The following is a 23,342-nucleotide window of genomic DNA, read 5'->3' on the forward strand; positions in this document are numbered from 1 at the left end:
TGACAAACAGTAGAGTGGAGAGTTAAAAATTCTTGCTTGTACATTTCTGAAGCCTGTACCTGGTAACTGGTAATGGGGCGGCTTTCACACTCACCGGTGTTGTCTGAGAGAAGGACAACAAAGACCCATTAAAAAGCAGAATTGTGATCAGTTGGTGCAGTAGTAATAGCTTTTTTGATCACGGTACAGTCAATGGAAAACAATAAAATGCATTTGACTAAACAAAAATTCCCCTGTTAGGTCACTCTCAAATTGGTCCATATGAAAAGACCTACCTGTGATAGCACACAGAGTGTTGTGATCAGCATTTTAGGCCTCTTTTCTCTGTGTCAGTATTGTTAGAGAAGATGAGTAGTAAACCTTACTGTATTATTCTTACGTCATTATCATCGGCGTGTACATCTTACAGAGCTTTATTCAGAGAAAATGGTGTAACTCTGGTGAATATAAACGATGCTGCTCTGAATGTCTCCTCAGATGAAAAAAATACATTTAATTCCATACTTAGTGTAAAAGCCTGGTTTAACTGACAATGGCACTTAATATTTCTCTGATAATCATCTGTGATGCTTGGGTGTAGGATCTAAACATGGTTATGCAGAAAATCAAGTAATGAAGAGAGCAGGAGCAGAAACAGTTCTCCAACCATTACAATGCACTTTCAGGTCCAAAAACCATCCTACTTTCAGCCATTGTATCTTTTCAGAGCATAACATTATTTTTTTGTAAATCTCATGAAAGCTGTTTCTAAACTCAGACTGCAAACCATTCACCAGGCACTAGCATTAGTTGGTATTTCATGGTTTATCAGTCAAACCGTGTTTTTCAGTCAGAGTGCACATCCTAAACAAAGCTTTAACCTTTGTTCTCTGATTCAACACGTGCACATTTTGATCAGTGCTATGACCTACTTTAAAATCTTAAGAGGCGCTGAATTTGCCTGCCAAATTCAATTGGCAGTACATAAGGTTTTTGTTTTTAGAAAAATACATACCACATGACTCTTACCGTTATAAAAAAAAAGTTTTCTACAATTAACCATTTTTCTCAATCAATAGTTACTCATAAAGTTATGCATAAAAAAGACCAACATTCTTTGCTACATTTTCATGTAAAACAGCATATACATTCAAGAAGTAATTCCATTATATCAAAAAAACAGATTTCTTATTTCACATCGTCTACATGAGTTGAGTACAAATATATAGTCTTACAGTCTATGAAAATGCAGACCATAGTTCCCTGCACGGCTGGTCTGTGTGTATGTTTGTCTGCGTGTGCGTGTGCGTGTGTGTGTGTGTGTGTTTGTGTAAATGTCACAGGCGCGTCTCGCGCTCCGGGTCGCAGTCTGAGGTATTTGGGAATTGGTCAGAGTTGGAGGTGTTGGTCTCGTCTCTGTGCAGGGCCTGGAGTTCAGCTGCACTGGAGCCTCCGTTTGCAACGGCACCGTGCTCCTGTCTGTGAAGGTGTCGCTGGAGCATCACCAAACCCAGTGCACACAGGAAAAAAGACACAGTACGTAGGCCCAGCGTCAGACCTAAGTACGCTATCCTAAAAGGGGCAAAACACACTCTGAATACTCCAGGTAACACATAAACACACACACACACACACACAGAGCAGCTTGACATTTGGTGTTACCTATAAGCTGTTGTGTTGTAGATTCTACATGCTCCTCTTCCTCCACATTTCTTATGCCCCCACTTCAGGCAGGTTGTGTCAATGATAGCTCCAAAGTAGATAGGGGCTGGGATGCCAGCTGTCAATTAAACCAGCACAGACAAGCAAAGGATAACTGTTTAAATTGATTATGTCAAAGTGACAAACATTCAAGCAAATAAAAACGTAGCCAAGGACACAAAGTACACTGAAAGCAGTAGCTTCCACACACATGTGAGTTAATTAAGCAATTAACATCCAATCGCGTATTGATTTAAAGCACAAAAATGCTGAGCAGGGCCAGTTTCCTATTAATTTGGCCTCTGTGGCTACAGAAAGTGATCTCAGAGACTTCCACAGAGGGATAATTACTAGAGCACATTTGGCAGGAGCATCAGTTACTGAGACAATCAACTACAGAAAGACAGTCTTCTTTGGTTAACTGTGGTCAGAAGCACTCACTCCTCCAGAGGATATGTCCATATATTGGATTAAACTGCAAATCAAAATGGACAAACACATACTGGCCTCCTGACCAGTGGGAAAAAAGTCATAAGGTCAGAAGAGTCATAATTCACTCTGTTCTCATTTAGAAGATGAGTGAATATATGGCACATGCCAAAAGACTCCTACAAGCTGGTTTCCCACAATGATCAACACAATGGTGGCTTTATTACAGTGATGGGTACGTTCTCCTAAAATGGTTTAGGTCCTTGCAACTTTCCTGAGTGCAAGGTAAACATTGCTAAACGCACACACACAAACATTCATCCTATAGTGAAGTATTTCTATCTTGGTAGGCATGGTATGTTCCAGGATGACAATGTCACCATTCACAGCGAGAAGTTCTCACTAAATGGTCTGATGAGCATGAAAATTTTGTGAGCTACATGCTCACCAAATTTCAATACAATTGAATACTCATAGGGGATATTGGGGCATTGCCTCAGACACTGTTTTCCAACACCATCAACAAAAAAAGGATGAAATTTGTGGTGTCACATCATTTCATGCACTTGAAAAGTCTATGTCAAGGAGCAGTGAGCTTCTTCTGGCAACCCAATACCCAATTACAATACTTCATGTAGGTGTTGCCCTTGTTTTTGCAGTTGCCTTTTTTTCAAGAGGTTTCACAATAAATATGTAAATATTTATGTATGTAAATGGAGTTTGTATGTTGTGCAGTGCACTGTGACACATGAAACTGACTCTGCAGCAGTGTACTGAGTTAAGTTACAGAGGGTCTCTTACCAAGAGTACGTGTGGCTAAGGTGTGGAATCCCAAAGCTAAGGATTTAAGCTGTGGTCTGATGCATCTGCAACAAGGGAATAAGGAGCTAAGTTAAACACACCACATTACCATCACAGACTTTCTGTGCTATGGGTAAAACAGTCCATCACAGTCTTTCTGTGCTATGGGTAAAAATGACTGTGTCAAGTAAACTTAGGTTTGAATCAATATAATACAACAGTGAAAAAGTCAATCATTTCACACTGGTTAAACACCAGACTTATTTGGTGTGATTAGATACATATTTGAATAGAGTCGTTCACATGACCTAATTATTCCACACTCCTCAACCGAGAAACAGGTAAATTGTTTCCTCCAAAACAAATGTACATTTTCTCAGGATAGACAGACAGAGGCACAAATTTGGGGGAGCCAAACAAAGACAGGATGGCGCTGTTGGTAACCTAATTTAACAGTGGGGCAGACTAGCATTCCTGCTGTGTCAGCTGACCAGGCTCTGGGGCAAAGTTTCAAGGCTCAGTTGCAAGAGCCGAGAGGTTCTAATATAATGACACATATTAGGAGCTTCCTGTACACAACCAAACAAAAAGGTGGTAGCAATGGTCAGCTGATGCCAGATTGTTAGAGGGAAAGGTTAAATTTGACAAGAGTCTATTTTTGGTCTGTCTACTCTCAGGGAAAATCTTGCAGTAAGTTTAGTACTGCTAAGCGCCTAGAGGGAAGAGAGACAGCTACAGTGATACAAAACTGATTTGTATCCACTACCCCGTCCAAACTTGAGAAATGATGCGACATACCATATTACCAAAACTAGGCAGTGTTGCCCATTGCTTTTTTACATTAATGATCTCCTCTACTGTGACACACAGAAACTAACAAAACAACTAATGGCGACTAAATTCTGTCTTCCCACCGCAGTTTGGCATCAGAACTCTACGTGAAGGCCAATGAATTCAATATAATACCACTGCATGGTGATTAGATGCTGCCAGCTCTCCAAGATTTTCACATATTTCGTGGCTTATTATTAGTGAATAATACCTGTGTGCACAGTTCTTGGGGCTAATGACTGGTTGGTTTAGCTGCCTTCTCAACTAAGTCCTGGGGATAAACGGGACTGCACCTTAAGACTCAAGTTACATGTGCAGTTCAGTGGGACTCCTGGTCTGAAGGTGAAACATGACGGTATACACGGTGAGGGGGTCTATGACAGAGCAGTGAGGGTTTTCAAAGCGAAAGCCATTAAGCTCAGTATCTATGACTCACCTGATGAGAAGCATGTATCCCGGCGTGCCGCCCAGCGAGATGACGAAGGAGGTAATGACAGACAAGGCCAGGAAGTAAGGAAAAATACGGTCACAGCCCTCCCTACGTGCACACTGACCCACTCTGGCAGTTTGGTTCCCCACACCTACACAGCTACACTGGCCAAACACCTACAATGCCAACAAAAGCAGTCACACACACACACACACACACACACACACACACACTAAATCAGAACAGTACCTAAATCAGTACAAACATTTCCAGTATGCCTCCATTCCCTTGACCAGTGTTTCTTAATGTAATTTCTGTAGACACACTGGACTGCACATTTTTATTCTGTCCCTTACACTAACAAGTCTGTTAGAATAGGAAATAGCAGCATCATGTTATAGTTTGACTATGCAAAACTTGTATCAGAGTCATAGCTGTCTGGCCTGTTATGTGGTAGGTGTCTGTATATTTTACATGCTTACACATTGGTACAGCTAAGAACACTGATCCTCTAGAGAGCTAGATTATGTAAAGCACACACAAAAGAGACATTATATAGCACAGAAATCTGAGAGACAGCAAAGTGGCACACAGTGACAGTACATTAGGCCAAGACAGTTCACCGAGACAGATGGAATTACAGAGCTATACACCTGTGCAGGAGAGTACACTTTTGTTTTATGGAGTGAATTTTTTTCTGAAGGAGACAAACCTAACAAATCAGATTTAATAGATACATCTGCATTTCCCCCTGCGTGATTTATACATATATTAGCTGGACCTTTAGAGCTACCCAAATGTCCAGTGTCTGTCTGCCCTTGGGAAGGACTTGCCAGCACACCACAGTGCTGTGTGATGACAATTTCACAACAAACACTCATACATCTACTGAAAAAATAACAAGTCTCAATTGTAAACACTGATTCATCTACTAAGACTGTTTGAGGCATCCTGAGACACAAGCTGAAGAAACATGGGAGCGAACGAGGAATTTCAATACCTGCTTTGAACGAAGGACAAACAGGTAGTGCACACCCTCCACAGAAGAGAGGGTGTGGGGGTTGAGTTCAGTGAAAAAGGAACTGACAAACATTGTCACTGTGCCACTTTGAAGCATTATGACAACAAACACAAGCCATTGTTCTGGGAAAAAAAAAAAAAAGAGATTGCTTTGGCCATCATACTGTGTCCATTCCCGATCCGCTGGACGTCCGGCACCCTGCCAGGCACGGAGAAACATACGTGAGGCCATTCTCCCCGCACACCGGATCCCAGTCCTTCCCGGAGCACGCACATTCACCATTACAGGCAACATAGAGCGAACTCTCCTGATAGGACAGGCTCTCTACCCTTTAGATATGCACGTACACAAAGAGGAGAGAACAAACACTTTGTTATTACACCATCAGAATAATCAGATTTAGCTTATGGAGATTTATCATACTGTCATCAGATTGTGTTCGGACACTGTAGACTGATACAATGAACTGCATTATTTTCCAAGCATGCACACTGGATCAAAGATTAATGAGGAGAGGGGAAACACTGGATTCTAAAATATATTAAACTGAGTCACCAAGAGTCATGTATCATATGTTGGCTTGGCCAGAGGAGTATTTTTGAGGTAACTGTGCCAAAAGTCATCTTGAAATTCAAATAAGGAAAAAAAGGTTTAAAGAGCTGCAAAATTAAAACTGTCAGACTCTTACAGAAACATATTTCAGTTACTTTCCCATACCCTTGGTAGGTGACAGTGATACCTGCCACCTTAGTGTTTTCACAGCCCATGGTAAAGAAGAGCAGGGACAGGAAGTAGCCCAGCAGTGAGGTTCCCAGAGCAAACTTGGCAGCTCCCATGATGCTCAGCTTAAATTTCTTCATGACCACACCACCAGAGAACATCCCCAGGGCAACAGCAGGGATGTTGATGACGCCTGAGAGTGAAAAACAAGATCAAACATGTCGTGTAAACGCTTTTTTCCCCCCACAAGACAAGCCCATTTAACAGCCAATAGGAGGTCAGCACCCAAGAGATTCACACAGAGGGGATAGGGAACAGGACTGCGTTCCATTCTAACCATTCAAAGGCAAACTTTTTTGCCATTTCCTTAAATGTGTATCAGTGCCCAGATTCAGTGTACCTTTTATCTAATTGCTTGATTTAACTGATTCTGAATTTTACATACTCTTTTAAAGGGAGTGAGGTTCTGGGTGTTGCCAAGCACCAGGAATAATCATAACACATCTTCACTGTTAAATATAACATTATAAGTGTCATCATATTAGACAGTGGAGAAAAACCCAAAACAGTTTATGAGAATTAGATAGGCGAAACCAAAAAGTGCATTTCTGCCTTGCCCTGCAACATCTTTAGAGTTGGGGCCAAAGGCACTGGAATTCGTTTATTGCAGAACTTAACTGAGATTCCACTGATGAGTCATCCTGTTATTTTCCATAGACATATAAGTTTTAAATGAAAATAGTAATATACCATGTCTGACATCCTCATTCCGTGACATGGATAACAAATTAATTGATAATAAACAATGGTTAAGATGAGAAGGCTAAACATACCCATAAAGAAGTTGGCTTTAAAGGCCGACTGTCCATAGTGTTGCTCTATGTATTTAGGCTTGTATGTCACCATGCCAATCAGGGAGTTGAACTGGATCATGGTCACACAGAGATATAAGAAGTAGACAGGATTTCCTAGCAGCGATTTCAGTGTTGGCACAAAGTCTGAAAAACATTCATTCAGAATGAATAAGGACAGTCACAAAGTACTTTTGTAGGTCACCACACAGAAAAAAAGTGGAAAAAAGAAACTAAAACAAAACCGAGCAAAATGAATTAAATTCTAATAGGGGATCCAGCAGCTGTGAGCTTGTGTCTTCACCTTTGGCCATTTCCAGGAAGCTTGCTGGCTCATCAGCTTGGTATTTGTTTTCTAGGATTGGTGAGTCTTTGATGAAACTGGTGCGCTCGGGTGCGCACTTGGCCAGCTGTCGCTCTGGTACTGGCAAAGATTTGGGCAAGAACCAGAAGGGCACAGCAGAGAGAAGGGTGATGAGCCCAGCAATAAGGTAGCCAAGCCACCATGCTCCTACCCAGCGGGAATCACCTGGGGTTATGCTGATGCTTTCTGAGAAGAGACAGACAGACAAACAGACAGACAGACAGGCAGACAGACACAAAGACACACACACATATACAAACAAACAGAGAGAGAACAAAACAGTAGCTTCAAACACAGATCTGAGTTCTTAAACGACTCAAACAGCTCTGTGGTGTCAGAGAGCGTCACATGATTGCATCAGATGTAATCTACTGTCTCAACTCAGACGGTCTTACATCTAAAATTATGGTAAAGACATACTGATAACCTGATGGAAACTACTGTAGCTTAAACTCAGACTATCTTGATCAGATAGGTATAAGCTAATAATAACACAGAAGTTGTTGTGCACTATACCCTATAGTAAAAAATACAACAGCAGGGCTCACTGTATTATATAGGATAAGAAACTAGGCTGAGGCTGAGAGAGAAAAGTAATACTGAATATCACTTGGAGTAACCTAAACAAGCTCTGTTCCTTTTGTCTGGACAAACTGTCCAGACAGTATGTGTCAACTTGGCCTACTCACCCATGTTGACAAATCCAATATCCACATAGATCTTGGCACAGAGAGATCCCAGCAGGTAGCCGAACACTGGGCCAATAACTGATATTGTCTGAACACAGCCTGATACGGGAGATAGAAGAACTGATTGACTGATATAGCGTAAGCAATGACATCAAAACTGATTGGTAAGTGTTTTGATCTTATGTCTTTTTCATCTTCAGCACTAGCATCCACACTAAATACCATGAGACAGGAGTCTTCATCATCACACTCTGATGGTTTTGAAAGTACTCACTTCCCCCCAGTAAATACTCACAAAGCACACATTCTTAGGTTTCTTACCAATGTAGAAAGCTGCATTTTCCTCCAAGGCGTGGTCATCTATGTATGAAATTCCCAGTGGCTGCACTGGAGTCTCTCCTATTCCACGTAAGATGTTTCCCAGTAAAACATAAATCCACATGGATAGTCTGGACTCTCTCTCACAGCCTGCACAGTCAGAGAGCAAGAGAGAGGGGGAGAGAGAGAGAGAGAGAGAGCGAGAGAGAGGGAGAGGGAGAGGGAGGGAGAGAGAGAGGGAGAGAGAGAGAGGGAGAGAGAGAGAGAGAAATCTCTGAAATTCGACAATTCTAATACACATCAGGTAATGAACAGTATAGGCCCGTTATTGCTTTCCAGTGACAAGTAAAAGATCAGCCAATCACAACCTCTAAGCAAATGTGGCTCCCCATAGAGAAATTAAAAGCCTTATTAATAACTCTGCAAAGCACTGAAACCAGTGCATTTATAGAGAAGGGTATTCTGAAGGTTGTTACTTAGCCTTTGTAGCAGAAGGACCATGTAACATACCTGAGCTGAGCAAAGCAGAGGGACCATCACCTGTCATCAAAGTACCATTTGTGCTTGCTGGACATGGAGAGAGGTTATTGGTTGAATTCACTGCCGATCTAACAGAGGTTTCAAACTTATAGCTGTGTACAAAACATGATAGCATATGTTTAGTGGAGGGGGAGAGGAATAAGGCATCAGAGACAGTTGCATCAACTACACAGAACAAAGAACTTCTTTTCCCATTAGTGTACAGTTGGGTATCTCAGCAACAATAAATGTCTTATACATAAAATCTATTAAATATGCAAGACAGAGGGTCCCAGGGAGACACAATTCACTCGCAAATGTTCTGGTGTCCTACATTCTGACTGGCAGATTAACATACGAAACGCAGTATTTCAATCTCTTTACGAAGGCACATCATTTAACACATCCCTGTTGTATGAATAATAACATTAAGCACTGCTGTTCAAAAGAGAAATATTCCACATTTTCAAAGTCTAAAATCTGTGTAAATCCCCAAATTCCATCAGGGAGGGAGTAAATTTTTTTTTTGATCACTGGCATACGCTAATGAGAAATGCTGTTTGTTGCATACTGCTTCACATAGTTAAGTCAGCTTGTCCGTCCTACGCAAAATATTACATTTGAAATCGACAAATAAGACATGGTATTCTATAAGACACGGGCAATTCTATAATTAGGGGTACACTTTGTTCTTGCAATGATTACAATGAGACAATTAGAAAAGAGGACAAGAAACTTAGCACAACATCTTGCAAATGTCTGACAGTGAAGGAAACACCATCACCCTATGTTAGTCATAGTAGCTAACTTTGTTTATTAAGGAGTTTCAGTTTTCAGTTTCAAGTACTATTTCAAGTATTAATGCTGACTGAAATTTTTTGGACATGCATGAAGCAAATAATTTTGTTCATATTAATGCCTAGAATATTTTAAAAGCCCCCTTTCTCATATTTGATTGTTATAAACAAATAAATATAGTGCATACCAATAAAGACCATAAGCATGCCTTTATTACACCTTTTTTGGGGATCAAAACTTGACATTTGCAAAACTGGACACCAGGCTAACAGTGATTTTAGGAATGGTACACTAATTCTCAGCTAAACTGAAAGATGAATTAGGCTGAATTTTAGTATCAGATAAAATAATGTTATGCCCCAATATTATGCCATGCTGAGTTCAAATAAATGTTTAGAAAATTGCTTAAAATAACACAAAGTCTTTAAATGTACCCCTAATAGAATGGCTCTCTCATACATGAGTTCAAAATGAAATTCTGGCAGCAGCCTTGACACAGCCAAAACTGGAAACATGTGATGCTTCCAAAAGATCACTGAGTTAAATGTAATGGGGAATGAACTAGAGACTGCTGTGCTTGAAGAAGTGGCATGCACTTCATTTAGCTATCTCCAGTTATTCTGAAGGAGGCCCACTGTCCCTCTTGTAGCCTGAGTTAAACTTGCCCTTCCACTTACCGTCCTATAATGAAATGAGGCAACGCAATTAGGAAAGTTCCGAAAGACATCAGGAGACAGCCCACTGCTATAATCTTAGGTCTGTGAAGTTTTGCCCCAAAGTAGCTGACAAACGCGATCACCAATAAGTTACCTAGTATCAGGGGAAGAGGCAGAATAAACACAATAGAAACCTTTAAATGCAACACAAAAACCAATTACATCTTGTGAGCGTCTTTAGACAGACCCTTTTGTGTGGCGACCTCTGGCTCTAAGCCAAACACAGTCATATTACATAAGATGGAGGATGGTCTAGCTGTGCTATCCTCGGAGGTCCAAAACAAACCATTAGTGAGGTGGTACTCTGAAGAGCTGAACCTGATGTAAGTCTGTCTGTAAAATCATGATGAGGTGTCTCATTCAGGTCTTGACTACTTGTGCTTTGAGCTGACACTGCTTTTTGGTAATGTTTTGGTCATGCTCAATTACTCTGAATAGTGCATTCACTGATGAGTATGTAGACTTAACTGAGGGCTTAGACGTCTGAGTTATGAATACAGTCTCTCTTTGGGAAACAACAGACAGACTGAGTATTGCAAATTATCCACTTCACTATCAATTCTTTAAGAGTTCATCTTGGCTGTGAGGGTGCATAAAGGATCATTAGTGTTTTATTGTCTAAAAACCATTCTGAGAGACACCTCTGCCTTCAAGGCAGGTAGATTTTGCTTGAAGTTTAAGGACAGGGACAAAGTTAGGGTTAGGGAGAAGTCTGCAGTTAAACCTTTAACCATCATGTTCTTGCAACATCTTTGCCCTGAATATCTTTACTAGCAAGGCACTTGGCCATGAGACTCAAAAACGACAAAATACAGCAATGCACCTGGAAAACATTCCTGTCATTTCAAAGTACAAGCCCTAGATTTGGGGACACAGCAGAATGCTTCACTCTAACTGATGGAGCAGAGAGAGGCAGAAAGTCAGAGGCTAACTCAGCTGCCTGACACATGATCCTCCGAGCTGCTGGAACTGCCGTTCTCTAGCTCGTTCCCATAGCAACACTCCTATGGAAACGCTGACTGGAGGCACATGATGTGTGTGTACATCTATCTGTTTGTCTGTCTGTCTGTCCATCTATCTATCTATCTATCTATCTATCTATCTATCTATCTATCTATCTATCTATCTATCTATCTGTCTATCTATCTGCATGTGTGTGCGTGTGTGTGTGTGTGTGTTCAGTCTATTCTCCAAGATGTAAAGCCAAAAGATCTAGCCAAGATGGTAGACAGCACAACTTTAAGCATGTTTTTAAGGTCTGAAACAGGTCTTAAAGGGGAAGTTCAGCCTTTTGACATATGGACTCACCACTGTCCTTACCTCAATGTTTGTCAATACCTCTGATGTTTTTTCTATAAAAACCTAGACATTTTTTCATTTGCATTTTTCATCAGAATTACTTACATCACACTAAAAACTCAAAATATGACCTTGTCACGATCGGTCTGATAACAGCTGATAATTAAGAGGCAGCGGATTATTTCCAAACTAATCATCTGTAAAATGTTAAAAAGACCACAACAGAAACAACAACAAAAAAAACAGATATCTTGAAAGTGCAAGATCTTTTATGCGGTGCATAATCATGTTGATACTGTTCCCATCTGTGTTCACAGGAGATGGGAGGTATGTGTAAATATTGGCCTACTGAAAATGGGTCCACACCCCCCTTCAAGCTGTGTGGATATACGTGTGAATCTCTCTCGGTGTATGTGCATGTGTGTGTGTGTGAGCCTGTGTACATGTATGTGTGTGTGGGGCTGTGCTGAGAGGGTTGTTCTGTGACTGTTACATAACTCCATATTCAGACCCAGTCATTGCGCTGCTAACTCACATTCACTGCGGCACACCTGCTACGTGTCTGAAATTAGAATCTCAGATCATACAGACTGTGGTGCACAATGCTCTGTTGGTACTATGACGGGCTGCTGTTACTGTAGAGTGTCTCAGAAATGGGATCATACTATTAACTATTATCATACCCAATAGCACATCAATATCATTCTCCATCGGGGTGTTTGTGACGCATGCTGATCCAATCCTTACCTATTTCAAAGCTGCCATCAATAACACCTATCAAATAACTGGGAATGTCGAAGCGTCGCTCCAGCTGTGTTATTGTGCTTTTCATGTAGCTCCCAGATAATGCCTTTGCAAAATAGGTAAAAGACAAGGCCACGAGGAACACCTGGAAAGACATAAAGGGAATAACACACAGACTTCTAATTTGAATTACTTCTTCACACTTCATTAACCTATTTTTGTGTGGTGAAGCAACTCGTCATTAATATGCATTTATTTCAGAGTTTCAGAGGGAATAAGGACACACATACACACACACACACACACACGCACAAACATACATATAGACACACACTAACACACATGCACACAGAAGAAGAGAGAGTGCGAGAGAGAGAGAGTCAAAGTGAGAGACACAGAGAGAAATGAGAAGAAGCTCATGAGATATGAGACTAGATGCAGAGCAGAGGGCTGCATCTCTCTAGCTGAACTGCATGTTCGGAAGCCATGACAAAAAGAGGATTAGTGGAGCTTATGTCACACTCTTGAACAGTCCTACCATTTCCAGTCCGTGACCGAGTTTTCAAGACTGATATTGACTGGAACAACACAGAAACTCATTTGGCTGAGACACAACTAATAACTGAATCAGTCACTCATGTCTCATTGGTTATGCTTCCGCATGGCAATACATTTTCTAGAGCAGGTTTCCTCACAACCGTACATCCACTGCTGAATTAAATGAGTGATGAAACGATTCACCCATCCTCCCTGACAGTGCTTTTTTTTAAATCACATGCATGTACACAATGTATGACTGATCAGTTGTTTTCTAACATGATTTAAGTGCCTTACTACAGTCCATAGTGTCACTGGCAACATCTGGAGTCAGTGGAGTCAATAACAGAAAAAGCTATGAACAACCATTAAACTGAGGCATGATAATAAATTAACTGGGTCACTAGAAGATCTACCACATTTGCTTGATAATGCAGGTTTACTGACTGCATCAAGGTCCACAGGTTTCATTTTATGAGAATTCAATCCGATTTGTGCTATATTTGTTTTCACATAACATCTATTCTCCTTTAATATTTATTCTCAGTGATTTTAGAATCAGGAAAATACAGACGCCTCTGTTCAGTAAGTTGCACAGTAGGCTACGGCCTATATAAAAACACAGTTGGACAATTGTAGCCATGTCAACATGAGTCAATACTGGGTACATTAAGAACTATACCAGCATTAAGCCAGAATCCCTCTCTGACTTCCCAATGTTCTCAGAGACTCTGACAGTTCTCAGTGTTCTCATGCCCACTTCAGAAGTAGAGGGTTGGATCTTTCATACTCTTTTCCATTCATTAATTCTGATCAATAAATCTCAGGTCATTTGCTTTACTGAACACAAATAGGAGAGGACAGAATTAGGTTAGTGTCTGAGTGCAGAGTATAAATTGTGTGTCATAATCCTCCTTGAATATTTTCATCATGGCAGTGTACACTGGACCTTAAGGCTTCAGTCCAAGGCTACTGGTTATCACAAACAGCCCAAAATATTCTGGGAGTCAAAAGAATGTCCCTCCTTTAGACTGGCTCACATTCTCTCAATAGCAGATTCTTTAATTTAGAAATTGGAAGCAGATGACAACTCCCTGGAGTGAGGTAATGCAGAGAAGGGGAGGGAGAGAGTGACAGACAGAGTGATAGAGAGAAGGCATCACAGATAAAGAGAAAGAGAAATACAGCTGCCTTTTATAACTCCGTAAATGGCACAGAGTCAGGTGAGGTGTCTAAGGAGTACCTTTTTTACATTCACGTTCAGCGGATCAAAATGACTGTCTCTTTTTTGGTTCATAGATGAAGAAAGTTGAAAAAGGTAAAGAATCACTGAGCTAATCCAAAACAAAAACAAATGACTATACCTTAAATATAAACACAGATCACAGTGCCAAAGAGTGAGAATCAGCTAGTGATACTGCACTTGGCACTCATTATCAAGGATATCAGCTCTGAACATCAACATTAAACACTTGGTTAAATTGGGAAATTGAAATCGGATGAAGAGGTAACCCACGTGTCAGAAGTCCTCTCCCCAAAATACAAACAAATAAACATGCACACAAAGAAAACAATACCATCTATCGAAACTTCTTTCTAACACCTGTTATCGGTAAGCACAGACAGTCATGTTTCCAGTTACAGAGTGAGATATACTGTGTGTAGCCCACAGACTGACAAAGTGCATTACTCCTGGAAACAGTCCTGAGCACTGGCCAAAACCAACACGTGCTTAAATAGCCCTTAGCCCTAATTTTTACAGCCATTTGTAAACAGCTTAGGATTTCCTCCTCTAACACTATCAGAGTGCTACTGGAGTGAAAGTAAAGACACACACACACACACACGCACATGTGCACACGCATATGCGTGTACACACTCACTCACACAGACACATGTGGAGGCACGCACACACACACACACACACACGCACGTGCACACAAACACGCACACACACACAAAACCATACAGCCCTACAGTCTGAGACCCTTGTCTATATCAACACATCACTAGTCATATATCCATATATTTACTTGTCCTGTCTCACAGGAAAAAGAGACAGAGGGCCTTAGAATTCTATCAAGCTGTCAAAACAAACCCACATTGCTCACAGTAGGAAAAGGTGCTAGACAGACCTAGTTCACGGATCAAAGATATCACAGATGCCTTTACAATTCAGACTGAGTTCCTCCTTTAGAAATAGCGACAGAAAATAGTCACTTTGTGGTCTCGCACTTCCGGGGGAGTACAAGCAGCAAGACAGAGTTATTTAGTTATTTCTAAACAAGTAAAATCAACAAACTACATACACAGCAGTTTAAATGTTGTCTTTGTCTGGCTTTGTGTGCATTTAGAGTCTGACTGGGCAGTTCCCCTTATAGAGAGCAACACTAAAGCAGGATTTTGTTCAAGTTCTAACACATCTGAATCAAAGACTTATCAGACACTATGTCCTTCTGAGACTCCCCGCCCAGTAGAGCATAATTTCGAGAGCAAATAATCCTGTAAATCTGTCAATGAAAAATGGACATTGAATATTTTATGCCAAAGCAGCCTGCATCAAGCATTTACTGTGAGAGCTGTGCAGTGTAGCATCTATAGTCAATTGCTTTGTAACTACACGTGAGTGAGTCCACACTCAGTATCTAGTAATGGGGCCAGAAACGGTGCTATAGGTCACACTAATCGGCTTTCCTCCACTATAAGGTCTCTATGTATATCACAACAATGTGCTCTTTCATCAGAGCATCCTGCACTTTGCTGTTCAATCAGAATATAGACTATGGTCTAAGAGGGTCACCGGCTACTAGGACAGCTTTCTGAACAGACTGTTTCAATCAGTTATCTGTCTTGTAACGGAAAACACCGCATACATGACCCATATCACTTCTACAGGGGAGACATCTCAGAACATGCCCTAAGGTTGGAAATAATCGGAGAGATGGGTGGGAGATTTACTACAGGATCATGGTTAAGACACACTCATGAAGGACACACCAGGACGCAACAAACACTCTCCATTTGATCAGACATCAGCATTGCCACCCTCTGTTTTGTCACATGTGTGTATGTTTCCTATTTTGTAATAAAATCATCCTGTCTTAAAGACCGGTCGTTAACAACAGCATCCACCAGATCACAAACAATATGAGTGACACTGTGCCAGAAATAGAGATCTTTATTTTGTGACCCACCTGATGTCAAAATGACATTTAAAATTAATGATGAAACATTCAGCATTGTTGAAGGTATGGTTAATCTATGTAGTTGTGAGTGCATGTCAGATCATTTCAGAAAATGAGAGTTTCTTATGAAAACATAAAAATGCGTTGCTGGAAAAGGCGATGAAGTACTGATAAGTATTCAAGTGTTAAATGGGTGAACTTCGCCTTTAAACTGCTTTCACACTATTGTCTCATGCAGATTTAATCCAGGCGAAAAAGAAGTGGTAAATGCCAAATTCTTACATCAAGAAAGACATTTTAAGCAAATTAAATACCCTCTGAGCTTTTCGTAGGCTGTTTAGTCTCAGGAATTTCCTTAAGACAGAGAACGCCTCAGTCAAGCAGCCACAGTCAGTATTGTGTCTCAAGTCCAAACCGATATAATAAGTTCTAGCCACCATGTCAATATAAATTCTTATACTGAAATTGCATATTTGCAATTACCCATTTGTTAGTGCATTTGATGTACAGAACAGAGGTCTCCAAATTCAGTCCTGGAAGCCCAAAGTTTGACTGCTTTTTTTCTATTACTTCTTAATTAGAGGCTGTTTATTTTAACAGGGAAACAAGAGTGTGAACTCTTGACTACCAGCAGGACTGTGGAGCACTTGGACTGAACAGTGTATAGAATGTAAGAAAACTGTACAAACAAATGCAAAGTTTACTCTGTTCCTACTAACATACTGTCATTGTCTTTACATTAGATCAGTTTATGTCTTATTGTCAGACTATGTACATAGATTATACAGTGTATACACAGTCATTGGGGCACAATATCAAACAAGGTGATGGCTACAGCTGCTTAGTGGCTCAATCTTTATACAAAGCAATTCAAACACTTTAGCTCCCATTTGTAAAATGTTGTTTAGAATTATTCTGAAAGATACTAAATACTTGCTGAAAAAGACAACACGCAAAAAAGAAGACAAAGAAAATATCTATTAGCACTCAACTGTAAGAAGACAACTTGTAAACTGTGATCAAAGGGTCTGAGAGACCCTTCAGCAATGGCAAAATTAGATCTGCACTTTCTAAGTACTGTAAATGTTTGAACAATCTCCTCCCACTTGACTCAGTTTTAAATAACTAATACATTTCTCATGGAGATGGCCACATAGTCTATTCATCACTTCTATTTTTATCTATTTCATGAGAAACTATTCAGATTTGCTTTGTCATGACAGTACCACTCAATTTTCTACTTACACAGATCATCATATCTTAACAAGAAAGTTCTCAGAATGAAGATAACCAAAACTGCTTGCCATGTGATGTCCATAAGGCAGCTTTGGTGGTACTGTCTCATTATGGGAATTTCTGTTGAAGGCAGAGCTTGAGCATTCTCCTTCGGTCACTGAGTCAAAGTAGGCTCTTCATGACAGAGATGCTGGGCTAGGCATGACCAGTTTCCTATTAGATTGTTAGGAGCACAGGCCCAGAATGCTTTCTGCTCTGCCACAGCAGCTTATCAGAAAAAAAGATTCCACCACAAACTGGAACTAAAGCAGTTTACGACCCTGTAACAGTGCACTGAACCAGCTCTCTAGATCTCATAGATCAGAGAACAATTGAGCATCTATTTTCTGTCTGGTCTGTTTACTTCCCAGTTCATATATAAAGACTATGAAAAGACCAGTGCTAAGGTACATGTACTGTTCCTCTCTCAACTTCAATGTTGCACTGTGTCCCTAGATTACACAATTATGACCAACTCTGCACATTTATGACAAGGAGCAACCAATTTTCAAATATTGAGTGAAATATGAAAAATAATCACCAAATAGAAATCACATATAGCCAGTGCAGAAAGTATGCATTAATGACTTAAACTAATTCAGCTAAAGGGACTAAAGGGACACAGAACAGTCCTTCATCAGTGGGCAGACTGATGACTGTAGACTGACACTTCATGCTGGATAGTCTATATGAAGTTAGCATAAGTCATACCTTCAGGCTGGAACAAAAGGAACGGCAAGTGCTCAGAGAAGTTGGGCCGTTCTCTGGTGAATGATTCCCCTTAATAGGTGGCTCCATTCTCCGCAGAGAGGACTTGTTCTCCTTAGGCAAAGTTTCCCCAGTGATATTTCTTGGCATCAATGCGTGCACCCCTGCAAGAGGATAATCAAAGCATGTGACCCATTTCTCTGCCCTTAAAAAAAAAAATACTACTAATAATAGTACACATGTACTTGTAAGGTATTCTGAAAAGCAGGGATGCACACACACCTCTAAATTCAATCTTAAGAATTTTTTCTCTGATAACATTCCAGATGTCACATAAAATGTATTTAAATAAACAAATAAGATATATTTGCAAATATGAGATACTGTGATCAGCTAACCAACAGTAATAGTCATGAAAACTACACTGAAGAATATGGATTTCACACACCATCCACAACTATCTGTAGCATTAAGAAAGAAGCACCTACATTGAGAGTAAGGTCATAACCTATACACTCAAAGGACTATGTAAAAAAAAACGCCTACTCAAATGAGCAAACTTACAGACCACATAAAATGTGCTGGGGTCAGAGTATCTGTGATGGACTAAGCTATCAGTAGACACATAAATGATATGATGACGTCGCGTACACATATACACACAGAAACGCATAGAAAGAAGGGGGGGAGGTTGGGAAAAAGAGAGAGAGAGAGAGAATGTTAACACCACAGACAAGTTTCCAGATGGACTTGGCCTACATGTCTCATGGCTGACTCGTTTGATGCGAAAGGCTCAATAGCTCAGCGCTGTCAGGGAAGCAATAGGTGGCAGCAAACTGAGGTGTAGGCAAACTGTAAAATCAAAATTGGTTGATTTCTGTAAATAAAAAAGAATGGCTTGCAAAAAATCTGGTGAAATGACACACAATTGTTGTTATTATTATTATTATTATTATTATTATTATTATAATTATTTTACAATTTAAAGTTATTTTTGATTTTCAGCCAAAATTTTATCATGTGCATAACAGGGTCAGGAGACTGTAATTATGATCCCTGTATTAAATAAATGCTAACACAGTGAATTATCACAATCCATGCTTAAATTCACCAAATACAAGCTGTTTTCATGGAATGTTAGTCAACTGTCACGTTCATTCCATATCAGAGTCAAATATAATGAATAAGACTCTGTAACCTCAATGTGTTGACTGACGCTCTAACTCTGTCTGTGGGAATAATAGAGTACCGGTCATATTTTACCTAAAGCGGAAAAAGTAGATCGTATCTGTTTGTTGCAATATTTCATATATCTAGGACAAGTCTAATAGTCACAAACCTTTATGGAGTGGAAGCTGTGTATTTTGGATTACTGCAGAAAAGAATGTTCAGACTGTGTGCGAGCTGAAGCCTTGCACTAATACATACACATAGCATGAAAATGCCATGACTTGGAAGTAAGATTTTTGTGCTGACAATTTTTATTAAAGAATCTTCCTATGCTGGAAAACCTTGGACCTGGGGCACCAGTTACTCTGAGTTAATATTCTCCCTGTCTTAAGTTGTAACGTCCAGTTGCCTCATTAACCTTCAGGGAAGTCGCTGAATATTAAGTTCTGGATTTTAGCTGTGGATTCCTTCCAAAATATTCGTGTTCTTTCAAAGGAATACCAAGCAGAGTTGGTGAAACCTGACCTGATGTCTGTGAGTCTCTGGGTCTGCCCCAGCGGTCTCACTGAGATGTACAGAGAGCAGAATGTACTAAAGCTTAGCGAACGCTCCAGGCAAAGTAAAACACGGGGAATGGGTGGAGCACTGACGATGCATTTTGAAACCTGTTGTTGTGAGGGTTGTGGTGAGATGCAGATATAGCAGGTAAGTTTGTTACAGTGCTGAAGAACTCACAAACCCTTGTTTCTATAAACCCATCAGGTTATGGAATAGAAAACACAAGTCATGAAATCCAGTGACACATATTGCACATAATAAGTATACAGATATACTCTTCCTATGAAATATTTCCTCCATCGTTGAGGTATCTCACCATAACATTATGCTATTAAAGTAACTACATTTTAAAAACAGAACTGCATCAGACATAATATTAAATAATTTAATCAACCACAGTGAGTATTCATGTGGACTCACCTGAAAGACTATTGTACACAATTCCTAATCGACATTAAAATCATCTGCAGGCTATGCTGTTAAACGTCATAAACGTTTAGCTTGTAAGAATATTGTCTTTCAGATGTTCCAATTCAGTCCAGTTCAGATGTTTCGGGCTGTTTCTTTGTACTCGAAGGTAATGGCCAGGCATGAATATTTGTGGCAACATGAAAGTAAACGACTCGTGAACGGTGTAAATCGATGGGGCTGCTTAGGGAAGCAGAAGTCATGACAACCGCCGTGTTCCTGACCGCGCGCAGTCTCTCTAATTAGCCAATGCATATTAAGTCACGCACTACGTCCGGACTTAGACAAATCCACGGCTCAAGTCAACGATCAAGCAAAATATGAAGAATGCTTCACATATAAGAAACTTACATTTAGGCTATTACATTTGAGAAAAATTCTGACCCGTTGCCATTATGTAACCGCATGATAAAGCCTATGAAGTAATATTTAGAATAGCTGTAGCGCTGAAACGGCTCTTAGTGAGAGGAAGGGTGAGCAATAAAGGATGAAGAGCAATGAATTATTGAAATGTATAGTAGCTTGTGAATAACGCAGAAAATTGTCTCTGTCCCGAAGACAACATTTGATAACCACAGTACCGTCTTTTCAGAGACTGCATTAAATGCGCAATAAGCGGTGCCAGCAGATAAACACACGTCGTTTATGGGCACACATAGACACAGTATAAAAACACCAGCCCAGACGGACAGACCTACTTATCACAAGTCGGTATAACCTAATATATACAACTGCATTTCTCTTCTTAAAAGACAGACTTAATCACGATGAGACGCTGTCGCGCGCTCAGTTTGCTGATCATTACTGATTTAAAGGATCAGATAAGTAGAAATCAGCTGTTTACTGGTTAAAAACATGCACTGATACTCACAGAAGCCGTGCTTCAACGACAGATCCAGTATATTTCCCCCCTGTTTCTAGGGGTTTATACAATGTATGAATATGCAACTATTCCCGACTGTACGGAGTTGGTATGAACAGCGCAGATGCCACGGGCTTTAGAGAAACTTCCCATGGGGATGAGGACACGAGGCACTTTGGTCTTGAAGGTGTTTCTTAGCTGTTCGTGTCACATCCAGTTCTTTCAATGTCAGCTCAGCTCCTAATGTTTCGAATAGTTTAATCTTTGACGTCAGACTGCAAGGTTTTCAAAACCTCCCTGAGAGGTGAAACAGTTTCCACCGTTGTTCAGTTTTTTCAAGCCGCTTGTAGAATTGGTTCAAACACGTGATAACCCTTATAAGAGCGAAGGGCACTGGAAATATATCCAGAATTGATTAGATCCTCTGCTTATGTTCTCAAGATCTGAGAAACACAGCTGCCCACTAATTTCTGGAGGTTGCTTACAATGTATAACAAAATGGCAATTTACCAGTCACAATAGGCAAACTGAAGAAACAAACAAACAGTAGTCCAGGAAGTTAATGCGATGCTTTTGCAATACCAGTAAATGAGCGTCAAACTAGAACGCTTTTTTTTTTTTTTTAAATGTAGTCTTTATCAGTACACAGAATCGAAGGGCGTCTCACGCCAGAAATAAGTTACTTGCCTTGCTGTTGCACTCCCGAGACATGTGACGTGTCTGCAAGCAACAAACCATATCTGACGTCAATGTGAGAAGAAAAGAGAAAAGAGATATTCTTTCATTGATTAAGCCTAACCATATTGGGTCATCTGCCCAAGGTTGGAGACCAAGATCTATACCTGCATTCATCTGGTCTTGTGTCCATTCTCCACACTGGCACACCTCTCTAGTGACTCGTGGTTTACTGTGAAGGGTACACACCTCAGAACAGTGGATGGGTGGGCTTTCCTCTAAAGCCTTGGTGCATTTCATATAGTCACACGCAAATCTGTTACAGCACAGGACAGGATTAATTCCTTTTACAGGCTCCAAGTAAATAATGCTCATACACTATTTGAGGCTGGACATTCAACACTGATCTATTTTGAAATAGACCACCCCTTTGTTTAATATGCTTTGCTGTATATGTCATGCTTTGGAGACAGTGATGTCCTGACACAGGACAAACATGAGAAAAATTTTGAACGCAGAAAAAAATGAGCGTGTGTGTTTGTTTCCATGGAAATGGCCAGACTACAGTTGTTTTTATAACCTTATGAAAGGGTGTCTTACATTTCAAAGATAAATTTCAGAAACCTTTGTTTAAAAAGTTTACAGTTCACGGAAGAAAGAAGAACTGATTTCAGCTGATGAAATAGCTTGACTGTCTGATCAAAAGTTTTATTAGGCAAATTATCCCAGAGTTGTCTGTGACAAAGTTGTTTGAAAATGTATAAATGATTTTATTTTGCCAAGTGAAATTCATTTAGGAATATCGTTTTGTACTATTTCCCCCTTGTAATGCTAACTGAGTATTGAGAATGAATTGCATAGCTGATAATCTCTCAAAAAACAGCAAATTCTTTGTTTGAAAATTCATAACACAACAGTGAACGAGAGATCTTTGAAAGCCTATCTCAACGGTTTTTGAGATGTGTGTCTGAGGAAACACATTTACAGTAACAATAAGTGATTATCTCCCTAATAAAGCTTTTTGACCTCTCAATAATGACTTGAGACTGCTGTTTAATTGTACAATTGGTTACTTTGACAAGTTCAGTTTTGAACTTTTTCTGTTCTTAACTAAGGGTAATCAGTTAAATCAGCAGAGTAACATACATAGGAGTAGAGCTGAGACAGCTTCTAACAATCTTGCCATGGTTGCTTATGCTTACATATAGCTGTTGAATAATGAATATGCTGATCACTGAAAACTTATGGAATAAGAAGTGCTATCTGACAAGTACAAAAATATGACAATAACAGCTTATCGCAACTTACAGTGGAGCACTGCCTGCATACAACAGAGGAGATGGTCAAGTGGTCACTGACACTACTCCATAGAGTATATAGGGGGATGGCAAGTTAACAAGGGGGATGGCATCACCCCTCACCCCCTACAAATTGCCTGCTGCCTACAGTTACCAACTGTAAGCCTCCATGTGCCTACAGGGCACTTTGCCACTTCTTCCCAATCACCTCACCTCTGCAGTCACATGTTTGATCACACAGACTTGTATTTTTTAAGCAAAATGGCATGTTCCTCACTGATTAGCTATGGGCTCTCTGTATAGCGTAGTTGTGAGTTTCATCTTGTAGTGTACATACTCTCTGGTGGTTCTCTAAAAGCTTTACTCTATGCAAGCACCATGAGTCATTACTATTAA

At 40.2% G+C, this 23,342-nt stretch overlaps 1 protein-coding gene across 1 annotated transcript; it reads right to left on the reverse strand.

Annotated features, from left to right (window-relative positions):
- Nucleotides 1-1,316: 1,316 nt before the first annotated feature.
- On the reverse strand, nucleotides 1,317-18,065 carry slco1c1 (solute carrier organic anion transporter family, member 1C1). Its single transcript, XM_030774924.1, has 14 exons — nucleotides 17,919-18,065; nucleotides 12,214-12,355; nucleotides 10,129-10,261; nucleotides 8,645-8,766; nucleotides 8,138-8,284; nucleotides 7,817-7,915; nucleotides 7,068-7,313; nucleotides 6,746-6,910; nucleotides 5,910-6,105; nucleotides 5,356-5,521; nucleotides 4,178-4,347; nucleotides 2,911-2,975; nucleotides 1,642-1,759; nucleotides 1,317-1,551 (listed from the first exon to the last, which is right to left on the reverse strand). Exons 1-14 carry the CDS (start codon nucleotides 18,063-18,065, stop codon nucleotides 1,317-1,319), a joined length of 2,151 nt encoding a protein of 716 aa, XP_030630784.1.
- Nucleotides 18,066-23,342: the final 5,277 nt, after the last annotated feature.

The sequence above is a fragment of the Chanos chanos genome, chromosome 1, assembly GCF_902362185.1.
Source record: "Chanos chanos chromosome 1, fChaCha1.1, whole genome shotgun sequence".
Lineage (NCBI taxonomy): Eukaryota > Metazoa > Chordata > Actinopteri > Gonorynchiformes > Chanidae > Chanos > Chanos chanos.